Source organism: Falco biarmicus, chromosome 9, assembly GCF_023638135.1.
Source record: "Falco biarmicus isolate bFalBia1 chromosome 9, bFalBia1.pri, whole genome shotgun sequence".
Lineage (NCBI taxonomy): Eukaryota > Metazoa > Chordata > Aves > Falconiformes > Falconidae > Falco > Falco biarmicus.
The window spans coordinates 11,484,868-11,497,112 of NC_079296.1; the positions used below are offsets into that span (position 1 = coordinate 11,484,868).

At 45.7% G+C, this 12,245-nt stretch overlaps 1 protein-coding gene across 1 annotated transcript in view; it reads right to left on the bottom strand.

Moving 5' to 3' along the window:
• The window catches only part of ASTN2 (astrotactin 2), a 354,268-nt gene that overhangs the window by 32,367 nt on the left and 309,656 nt on the right, over positions 1 to 12,245 (bottom strand). The window contains exon 20 of the mRNA XM_056352114.1: positions 1,116 to 1,257. Within this exon, the coding sequence (XP_056208089.1) occupies positions 1,116 to 1,257 (142 nt within the window). The remainder of the gene's footprint in view (positions 1 to 1,115; positions 1,258 to 12,245) is intronic.

Below are 12,245 nucleotides of genomic sequence, written 5' to 3' on the forward strand. Positions count from 1 at the left end.
TTATGCGTTATATATATATATTTAACAAGAAAAACATTTACAATTATTAAATGGCAAGAGGTATCACTTGGAGCCCACTCCTGGAGGCAGCCCTGCTCAAGAGATGTGTGATAAAGGCTGCTCCTTCTTCGGAGGCTGTCAAGATACTTAACCAGGGGGTGGTGAAGAGGGAGGCAAAGGGAAAGTATTAATCAAGGTCTTAAAAAGTTCTCACTGACAGACCATTTGCCAGCTCTCACTTTAAATGCTTTTGTGGTCCTATAAAAAGTTTCATTACTCACTACAAAATGTGTTTTAATTATTACAGTCTCTCTGACATTAAGCCCTGGGTGTTTCTTTCTCGTGTACTCTGTATCTGCTCTGTCTCCTTGCCTTATTTCTCAATTTTTTTCTCTCTTACTGTCCTGACTCCTGATATCCCCCTCAAGACAGAGGATGCCCTCGCTAACACAAGCCAAGTTGAAAAGCCCAGACCTCCTCCAAATGATAATGAAGGGGAAGTTAATATTCAGATTCTGAAATTATCCCTTTGCTTTGGACACTACTCCACGTGATTCAAACAGACAATCCAATCCCACGTGCTCAAAGAACATCTCAGAAGAGGCAAGAGAACACCAGCACAGGCACGGCCAGCCACCCCTGCAGGGGGAACTGGGTGGCTGGCAGATGGACGTGGTGCCTCGCTGATCTGTGGTATGTGTCCTACCGACATAAACAGCAACTTATATAAACACTACCTATCGCACTTTAAATATCTGGCTATTTTAATCCACCAGGCATTTAGCAGCTTGCTTCAATCTGATGATATTAGCTCAGTTCATCCGTGACAGACGACCCTATCCACCCGGCATGGACCGGGAAGCCCAGGATGCTGAAAATGTGAGTTATTCCAGTGGAGTCTCCCACAGACTCCCAGTGCCTCCACCACTGTACTGGCAAACACTGGTTTTCAATTTTCACCAGCTGAGCAGAACATCCTACACAACAGAAAGAGTCTCCTTGTTTGCCCGGTGTCTGCTGTAACATCGGGCTGACCGAACAGATCAGTAACAATCAAATAATAGCATCGGAAAAGCCTCCTTGCCCCCAGACCCTCCCCACATGCCTCTCCTTACTTGTACAGACCATCTGGTTCCAGGCACTTGAAAATGACTGAGTAGAGGCTGGTTTCAGGGACATCTCCATGGCTCCTACCCGCTGCCACACAGGATGTTGCAAGGCCAGAAAGCAAATCATCCGCAAAGCTCAAGGATTCTCCTGGAGAGCAAAGAGATGAGCAAGACCAAAACATCAATACAGGTGCAAAATTACTGCTGACTATTTAAAAAACACTGTAGGAACAGCTCTACACAGGACAGGCAATCAACAAACTCTAGCTGTGGCTGGTAGGAATGGCCCCAAGTCTCCGTGGAGAATATCGTCTATGGACAAAGCAAGTAGCAAACACAACTGGGCCACCAGCTGTTGTCACAGCAAAATGTGTTTCTGCTATGTTAGATTATCAGGAAAGAAGACATTTTCAGAGCTTGGATAGAATTGCTCTCAATGTGCTCGAGGTGCGTGCATGTATGTTTTGTTTTGGTTTTTTTTTTTATTATTTTTATTCAATGAATATCAGTAGCTTTGTTGAGGTGCACTCTGCCATCTCCTGGAGCTCTGACTGGAGCTCCTTCAGCTGTGCTGAAGAACACTCGACCCTTTACAAGCATTGAAATGAAAAAAAATACTGATTAAAAATGCTGAAAAACTTTCATTTTTTTTGGGGGGTGGTGGTGGTGGTGGTGTGTGTCTTCTAGTTTATAAAGCTTATTAAACACTTAGATCGTAAACCAGCTAAAACTGAAAACACTCCATTTATTAATCTTTCCGGGCATGATTATCTACTGCCATGCAACCTGTCTCCTTGCAGTGGGCAGGAATGCTCATTGCATTCAATTCCCATTTTACATCAATGTAACTGAAAGCCCAAGGTACCAAGCTGTAAAAAAAACAGAGCAGCTGCCCTGGTTGTGCCCCCATTCCCACTGATGGGAATCAAAGGGCTGCTGCAGCTGATAGAGTTGTGCTGGGATAAGCAAACCTGGACCCACAGATTGCTCTGCCGGCTACCTTGTGCATGTGTAAATGTCAAGACACCACAGCAGAGGGAGGAGGAGAATTCCCTTCTCAGCACTTTATTTTTCTAAAAGCAAAAGTGACTGATGGCTACTGAAATGAAGCACAAGTCTAGGTTCTTGGTATAGACCGTAAGAAAGAACCCAGTGGTATGAGCAGCCCAGAATGTCTCACTGTGCAGCCAGATTACCCAGGTAAAAGAAAAAAAATTCCTCCTCCCTAGCCCCCCCAACTCACATTTGTGTCTTGTCTCAAAATACACAACTCAGTAACAAATGTCCCCCTTGGCTAGAGAAAAGAGCAGCAATAAATACTTTTCCTCCCTAAAGGAATCCAAGCCTTAATTATTCATTTTAATGCTCCCAGCACAACTCGTTCTTTCCAAACTTTTTTCAGGCAGCTCTGTCACTGGTCTCTGCAATTTAACCCAGTTCCCAGCCCCGGGTCCGTACCAGTGCACAAGCCAACTCCACGGGCATGTTGGGTTGGCAGCAGGAAAATCCCTGCTTGGAAGTCATGAGCGCTGAGTGGCTTTGAGCAAGCCCCTTAGCTCTAGATTTACGGTTTAAACGAACACACCAACCCTATTGCTCATTTCCAAACGCATCACATGATGCTCTGGGTTGTCATGGATCAGCCCTGCCTAGGTTGTGGGGTGCACTGCTGTCCCCCTGCATGGGGGAAACTAAGCTCTTGGGGTCTGCCAACGTGGGTTAAGCCGAACCCCTTGCAATAAAATCCCTGCAGGGGGAGGGTGCTTTGTGTTCAATCCTGAGCCTCTGGGGAACTTTCCTGTCTTGTTGGCCTTGCTACAATCAAACAAAAGCAAGGAGGTCGTTATGAAAATAGCAAAACAGATGCTAGCAAAGGTGCTGAAACCACAGCCCACAGACCGGGAGTCTTTCTGCACCTGTGTAAGCTGCAGTGAGGTCGCTGGTGGTGCCAGACTGCATGGACCATAGAGCAAAGATGGGGTGGGGTAAGGGACACACCAACTACCCCAGGCTGTCAAACGGCAGTGAACAGCGAGTTGTTTCTGTGCCATCCCCTGGGTGAGGCACAGCACACGGCAGCTTTATTTGTTCATCTTGCACACAGGAAGTCAGAGAGACTGTTCAGTCTGCAATGCTCTGAGAGCAGCTGAAATGAAATGTCCTTCTCTAGGACCAGGAAACAACTTTTTTCCCTAGACTAGGATGTTGTCAGTGGAATGCAGCTAAGGCAACAGGTGCACTTGCTGGCATTGCAAGAGGCCGATGGACCACTAATGCTGCCCTACCATGGAAAAGTGCCTTGGGATGTTGTAGCAACAGAGGAATACTGACCTAACTGCACAAGGTGAGAGCTCACTGCATAGTGCTGCTCACCTGTGCTTAAGAACAAGGCATGGGGAAAGCAGGAGAGAAGGCTTCACAGGGAAATAACAAAAAGTGCAAGTTTACCATACAAGCAGAGCCGTAAAAAGGCAAAGCAGAGACACATGACTCTGAATACATCAACAGGGCAGGCACTCAGATGGAAAAGAAATATTTAGGCTAATGGACAGTAATGGCAAGAGAAAGTAAATTGGGTATGAACAAACGGTCTACTCTTGAGAAGGGCAAATAACCTAACTATCTTTTTAAAAGGAGTTTGATCACTTTATAAAAGGGATTATATGGATAAGTAGCTTGTGATGGAAAGCAAAGGGGCTTCTCTTTCCTGTCTGAACCTGTGTTCTCGCACACCCTGCCAGCAAATATCAAGAAGGATTTCAGCCTCCCAAAGCAGCCCTGAAGCACAAACCTTCTAGATTGCTGTAGTATCTTTGCTCGCATTATTAAATTTCAGAAAGAATCCAAAGGTTCTCTTCAGAGTAAATGATAGCTAAGTAGATCATCTCTGTGGAGTAGGAGATATTTTATTGACCAGACAGCCATCTGTGTCCTTCATTAATAGTAATAAATAATTGATGTCATGCTAAATAAAGCAATAAGCTGTTACAGATATCAAGGACAAATGACCAGATCCTGTGAGGATGCCTCACCTGTGTTCACTTCTCAGTAGTAAAAAAATCCAGACCGGAGCTCAACATGACCATGCTAAGTGCTGTGCACAGAGCAAAAGACGCTACTTGCTGCACACTGATTACAGGTAACGGAGCAATTGTGCTCAGCAATGGGATGCTGATCCTCCTACCTGTACGCCAAATCCCTGCAAGACTCTTTTTCCCCCTCGTTTCCACACAACCGCCTTCCCGGGACTGGTCTGGCCCAAACCGTTCGGTTCCCCAGGCAGCTTCTGCAAATTGATCTCTGCTCTACTAATGACCGTCAGGGAGATGCAGCTCCCTCCAGGTGGCATTTTCCTTCCCTCTCCAGGGCAACCGCTCCCTACCACCTCATCCTCTCCCACAGACACAGCTGTGGAGTTGGGAAAACCTCCTCTTTTTAGTTTTTATAAACATGTATCTTATACTGATCCTGGTGTTGCAGTGAGTCAGAGCTCTCCCTAAACCAGAGGAAAATAACAGCATGCTTGGAGCTTGCCAAGGCGTTAGCCCCATTTTGTGAACATCGCAAACTTCTGGCAACAGCAAAGTATATAGGTCACCCCACCGGTGATGGCTTTGGGATGGCCACCTGGGAACTCAACTTGAGGGGTGGGAAAGCCCCAACTCAGCTGCTTCTCTGCAAGGCTGAGCTGGTAACCTGCTCTCGAGCAAGCACATTTCTAGTAGCAGGAAGCTCAAACAGGCAGGAATGGGGACCGAGGAACAAAAATGGATGGGAGCAGACTCAGACCGCTCGCTCGCAGCATTCAACAGTCTTAGTCTGCCTCAGTCCTTCCACCGCGACCTGTGCCAGCGCCCAGCAGTTGCGGGCGGCAGGCAGGATGAATCACCTATCAACCATCCCACCGAAGACAACAACAGTTACAGTGTTGAATTCAACCAGTCTAAACAAGAGAGCGAGGCCAGGAGCCTCCGGGAGGTTAGAGGAGCACAAGGAAGCTCTGGGACCCTCACCAGCATTCCCCCACCTTCAGCCCATGTCCCTGTGCTGAGAGCAGTACAGACAAAACCCAGGCGGCGCAAACCATGGTGGAAATGAAGATGAGAGGAGACCTCCCTGCTGTGATTCACCTTTGAGATTCCTAGAAAGAGCACAAAGGGCAAAGCAGGAAGGCACCACCATCTCTGTCTTGACAGCTTCTTTACTAGACTGGATGAAACCAACCCTGCAACATTACCAGCCACTTTCTTCTGTTTGTCGTTTTCTCCCTCCGTCTTTCTCCCTTTTGCTTTTTTTCAACCTGTTTTCAATTTACTCTTGTGGCATCTCTGACTGTGACCTCATTCTGGTACTTAAGGCGAGGGGGGGTGGTGCGTGGGGGGGTGAAGAGAGAGAGTGTCCTTTAGAAAAGAAATGAAAGAAATCATATTTTATTTAGCTTGGTTGGTTTTGAAGCTTTAGCAGAAGAAAGATTAACCTTTTCTGCCTAACTTAATGAAAACAAGGAGAAAGCCTGTATGGATAAATAAATATCTGTGTGGGTACGGAGCAGGCACGATCGTGTTACAGCCCCGGTGGAGCTGTAATGGGGAACAGGCGCGTTCCTGCACAGCGGCTCCCAATTCCCGATCCATTTTCAAGGAAAGAAAAACAGAGTAGAATGTCAGAGGCCCAAGTGGGCATACATGAGGGAGCCCGGGGAAGGCAGATGGGGCCCAGCGAGGACCTCAATCCCCGGCAGTGACCTCCGGAGCAATGCCAGTAAAGCAGATGGAAAAAGAGACCTTAGTCCACTTTGCTCTTGCCAGGTTTTGGTTCCTGAAATGAGGAAACAAATGGCATGCTCAGCCCTCCAGGTTTGTCACCTTTTGGGGGTCCTCATTCCATCTTCCTCCAGGGCTCTGCCTCTGGGGAGGGGAGGTTCAGAGGAGGGCTGTGAGCAGAAGGCTTGGGCTGGGATTTTGGATGGGTAGATGGGCAGCACAGGCTTGCAGGGTGGTTCCTCCACAACGAGGTTGTATCTGGGTTTAACGTGCTTTGGATCTGGTGCTTAGTGGGGGAAGGCAGCGAAAGGTGGTTTGTCCTGAAGATGATGGGCTGATTTAAATTACTGTAACATAACTTTAGGCGACGGAGCTGTTCCGATTTACATCAGCAGATGGTCTGTCTTGCTGCCTAGATCATTAAAAGCAAACTGTCCCTACTGATCCTGGTGGAAGGATGTCAAAACCTCCTTCCCTACATGGCTTGCCAGATTATAAAAGAAATAAAAAGGCCTAGTCATTACTAAAAAATCTTCTGTCCACATTCTGGGAGCATCCATGCATGCCAGCCTCTCGCGTTAGATGGGAGCCTAAGCCCCGTGCCCAAAAAGCCTGCAGCCTCTGAAATAATTTCTTTCTCGTGACTTTTCTCAAAGACACATCCATTGGGAATCCCTCTGGCTGGGTACGGGTTGTCTAGGCTAAAACAGAAAAGCCAGTGAATGTGCTCTGCAACTTTGGGCACAGTTCCTGGCTCACTTGCCAACTTGTACAAAGGTGCAGATTGCAGTACTTCTGCGAACGACTTCACCTTGCCTAAGTTATGAATTCTAAGGGAATTTGCTTCCTCTGTCTGTATGCTACTAGACACATTAATAATGACGAAGAGATCTCCTCTGGGCTTCCCTGTTCCCTGCTGCTGGTGGAAGACCGCATTTGTAGATCGCTAAAACTAAAGGAGCAATGCTTTAGCTGAGCTAAGAGCAAAAGTTGCATTCCAGTGCCACCAAAGTCCCTCAAATGGCTTTGCTGGTGCTCTCCAGGGCTAGAACTTGCTGTATACAGAGTGACCACATGGAACTGAAGGATGGGCTTTCTTGCACTGTTCTTATCAAGACAGGCAGTCAAACAAAAGGAAATGGTCTTAATTTGGATGAGCTACAATGTTCTAAAAACATGATGCACAAGGCTAATCATGAGCGAACTCTTTCAGGGTCACCAGCAGGACTCCTTCACCTGAACTCTCCACAGACTGCTTATCACAGTTCTTTCACAGTCAGTATCTAAGATCTCAGAAAACTGCTTCAACTCATATAAAAACACATCACCTCCTCCATCTCCCCCAAGGCAGTATGCTGCTGGAGGAAAGTGAGAATTAATGCATTTCATTCTGTGCTACGAGCCCTCCAGTATTTCTCAAGGTTCACTGGGTTGCTAAGGGTCAACCACAGCCAGACACAAGCTGACTCTGCTGTGCTTGGAGCCATCTAGGCATGAGCCAGTTCCAATCTCAAAGCCACGTATTCACATTAGCATGGTGGAGAGTCCAAGTGAATTTGTCTATTCCCTTGAAGGTTTTTTTGGGCTCTGCAGCATGTTAAAATAGTTACTTGCTTTCAAGGCAAAGCGGGAACCTATTTGTGCTGGGAGTTGTGCAGACACAAAGCAAAGACATGAGCTTTGTCCTCAGATACTTCTTGTCTGGCAGAAGATTTTGTCCATCGCCACAAGTCTAGTTCTCGCTCTCATCACCACAGGTCTAGACCCCACCCTCATTATTGCTTTCCTTTCATTTGTAGCTTCTTTAAATTAGAGATTTTTAAACAACACACCAGTGATCCAGACCATGTGGTGGTCCCCAAGGCCAGCAGTCAGCAGTCTGTAGCAGATCCAGGGGCTGCACAGAGCCTTATGTTCACCAGAAATCCCACCAGCCCTGCTACAGCCCCAAAGCACTCTTCTACAGCATAAACTGGTATGTCAGGTAGTTCTGAGATGGCAACAAAACCTGTATCATAACCTCTTTCCTCTTAAACGCACAAATCTACTCTTGCAGTTCCTAGGAGAACGAGCTACTGTCTGAAAATGACTCCCAAATTTTGGATGTAAAGATGGCACCAAGGACCTGGGCTCCATCAGTCCAGAGTACTGGGATGTTTCATCTTCTGCTGGGATTAAGAGAACTAAACCTGAAGGGGAACAACTTCCACCGTGAGACATGTCAGAGAAAAAATCCTGGGATCCTTCCTAAAAAAAAAAAAAAAAAAATCAATGACAAGTTGACTCTGGGCAGTCCAAGCGGGCTCTAGTGATGTACCCACAATGCTTGATTTACAGTAGCACACGAGCCTCCTAAGCTGCCCAGTACATGGTCTACGAAGAAAGCAGGGAGACCTGCCAAACAGCTGGGTCGGGTCCTTCATTTCCAGCTCTGCTGAGCAGTCTTTCATTATTTTCAGCTCTTTATGACCAGATACTCCAGTGGTTTAACGACCCACAGAACTCCACTCGCTGACTTGCACCCACTGCAGATCAAGCCTTACACACACATGCAAATATCAGGCTAGCAGGAGTGGGGAAGAACATTTCCTAGAAAGTAACTCAGTATGCAATTAAATGCTAAAACCACATTTATCTTGGGCGATTTATCGAATCAAATTAATGTAAACCTATGCTGAAAAACCATCATCCGGTTTGTGCTTCACTTCTTCCTTGCGCTTACAGGGAAAGTGTTTTTTGGCTTCTTAGATCCAGCCAGTATCTTCTATATTGCCACTGTTGCCTGACCCTGATCCCAGTCCCTTCTTACATTTCATGGCTCAGTGCTGGAAAGTTGGACCAAACCACTGCCTTTAGTAGCAACCAGTTAAAAAATATATTAATTTTTTTTGTCCCATTTATTTTTAATAGAGGTAACGTGCATAGATGCTGATGAATTAGTGATAAGACTTTGGACCAGTATATTCCAAAAGGCTCAGCACACACAACTGCAAACAAATCTGCAGCCTGTTAGCCAACAAACGCTTAGAAAAAATTAGTCCTGATGGAGACACCCACATGGAAGCAGACCTCTTATTTGGCCTAAATATGCAATTTTGGACATTTGAGAATGTGGGGGCAGATCCTCAGTTCATAAAATCTCCTGTAGCTCCCTTGAAGTCAATGGAACAATAACAATTTACACTAGCTGAGTCGCTGCATCCTGGCTGTGAGCTATTTGGAGCAACTACACCGTAATGATTATTACAGATATTTCAGATCACTTGTCTAAGACAGATAGGAGAATACCACTGCATAAGAAAATTGAGCTGGTTTGCTATGCTTTCCAAAGAATTATTGACCCATATCTTGCAAACATTTACACATGTTTAGCTTTATTCATGTGAGTTCCATTACACTCGTGTGCCAGATAAACTAATGTACATGCTTGCAGGACCAAGGTTAAAACAAGTGCAAACACAACGAGTTCTAAATGTTTTTGTAGATATGTTCAGTTACCTCAGATTCAGACAGGCATGTCATTTGACTATGCCTCTTTTTATAACTCACCATTTATACAATCAGGTATCACGAGAGAAGCCAAATATGATAAAGCAGCAATGATCTGACCAAACTCAGAAAGCTAGAAAAAACCCCACTCAGTCAAGTCTAACTTATGCAAGAGTTGACATCAGCTCTTGAACAAGGAATTACCTGGGTTACTAGAGTATATTCACAACAGCTTGCTTAACACAGCTAACGAATCATTCACTTATTGATTTCCTCATAATGAAGTTAACGTTTTTCTTTACCATTTTCATAGAACCACAGAATGGTTTGGGTTGGAAGGGACCTTAGAGACCACCTAGTTCCACCCCCTCTGCTGTGAGCAGGGACACAATTTTGATTCATTAAAAGACACAAATCAGTGAAGAGGAGAAAGAGCTGGGAATCTCTTGGCCATGAGGAGTCTACTTCAGCATCCACCATCATATCAGCAATCACTGTCTTGTCCCCTGAGATGACAAGGTGAGACAGGATCTCCCACATCACTGCACAATCCCATTGCACACAAGAACAGAATACAATTTCTAATTTGTAAATTGAGCTGATTTTTTTTTTCCTTGAGGACAAAACATGTGTCAACAAGGTTCTCGACGCCCAGAGACTTCAATGCATTTCGGAAAGGCCACTAATATATCTGACGATGTGGCAGCATTTAAGTCCCTCAGCCAAGACACAAGCTCTGTTACAATATATATACCTGCGTCACGGCAGGCAAAGGAGCATGGATGCAAAGAAAGGAAATTGCTTTTTCAAGATAGCAGGCAAAAGGCAAATTTGAGGCTGTAATCCAGAGCCCCAGCCCAGATCTCTAAGCACTAATAGCTGGCTTTAATTTCTGAAAGACTATTAAACTGTTTTTTACAAACTCCAGGCACTGAGGATACCTGCCATACACACACAGCAGGATGCTGGCATGGAAGAGCCTTCTGCTCTGAATTTTAAGTCACGTTTCCCAGAAACCAAGAGAAATCAATCCTGGCATCCACAGGAAAGGGGAGTTGTTAATAGCCAGGACAGCTCTGATGGACAACGTCCCCTGGGAACCCATCTCACCAAAGGCCCTCTATGGTGGGAACAGTTGTTTGACTCCTAGATGTCCTTGGCAAAGCAAGGTATCTGGGCACGTTTCCCACCCCCAGGATCACCGATCAGTCTAGAATAGTTAGTTGAAGACACGTCATCACCAGCGACTGTGCAACATCTGACCACTCAGACGACAAAAGACAGATTCCCAGAACGAACAGAGCAGGATTAAGCCAAGTGGTAAATGGATTCCAGGGCTGTTCCAGGATCCGTGCTGACGAGGGAAGCCAGTGCCAGGTAGCCAGACTGGAGCTCATATAGTAAGGTTATCACTTCCCTCTTTTCTTCAAATCCATAAATAGAACCCAAACATTGTTTGGGCCATGCCAGAGAGATAAGGTGAGTCTCTTCCACCCCTTGCAAAGCCTGGAACAGAAGCCCCACTACTCCCTATCCTAAGCATCAAGCGTAGGATGTTGACATTTAGCAGTAGGAAAAATTACCCAAACAATGAACTCTCTCAGGTTTCTCTTCTCCCCTCCCTTCCCCCAATCTCCTGGAAAATGTTCATAAAGTGGAAAAAAAAAACCAAAACCAAAACAAAACACCAAAACCAACCCAAACCCCAACAACCAAAACCCAACCTTCCTAAGGCTGTGGAAATAACATGTAGAGAACAGTGAGTCAGGCTCTGCTGCACAAGGGTCACCAGTCCTGAAGGCAGAGATGATTCACCAAGCCAGCAAGAACTAGAAGGTAGAAGAGAACAAAAAGAGGGCACAGAAAAAAAGTTGTGTCAAAGAAGTGAAAGAAATAAGAAACTAAACTGTTCCGGGTTGCATGCACCCTGTTTTTTATCGAACATCACTGCTAGAACTGACCCAGCATGACTCACTTGACAGTGGCGAGATTTATTCCTTTAGTGCTTTGTTCAGACTTTCTTTATGAGAAGAAGGCAAAAAGGCTGTAAGACACCAATCCACCTCCATACCCTGCTCCTCCCTCTCTTCTTCCCCTCCCTGAGATGCTCAGCAGAGCCTCACCTCCCTGCTGCTGCTGCTTCGACCACTCCTTTCCCACACCCATCCCCTTTAAATTCAGCAGCATTATGGCACTCTGTTTTCCCTATAAAAGATGCCTTCAATGAGATGAGAAAAGCAGGGCCTGCTTAGGAGCACGGCGTGCCATGGGGAGGCCCTCCTGGATGCCACTGGCACAGAAAACACATTGTCACAAGAGGTGAAGAGGAGGATGAGACTCAGGTGCCTGGGGAGAGTTCTGCCTGCCAGAATGCTCTCCTGCTATTCCTCCATTCATCTTTCCTCCTCGGCTGTCCCCCCGCTCCTTTTATCTAATAACCATAAAAATTCAAACACAAAAAACTTGCCCTGAAAAAATCCTAAGTAAAAAAAAAAAAAATAAATAAAAAAAAAAAATCCTCCCTCTGAAGTTCACAATGAGAGCTGTAAAACTTTTTGCTTGGAAAATTCTCCCGGTCAGTTTTTCCTACTGTTTAATCCCCGCTTTGAGTTACACAGAATGAGTAAACACATTTTATAAGGTTCTAATTCATACCTAACCCATACAGTTTATAGCTTAACATAGTAAAATATACACACACACACAGAGAAATGCACTTTTTATACTCCTATATATATACCCACTCACACACATATGTATAAAACAGCCTTGGTCCCACTCCTGCGAGCCTCCCAGCAGCAGGTCTGATTGCTCCGGCATGTGCTCTGCTCTGAAAGCCGCCTGGCGTGCTTAGGTGTGAGTTAGCTGTCCTGGGGAGTAGTTT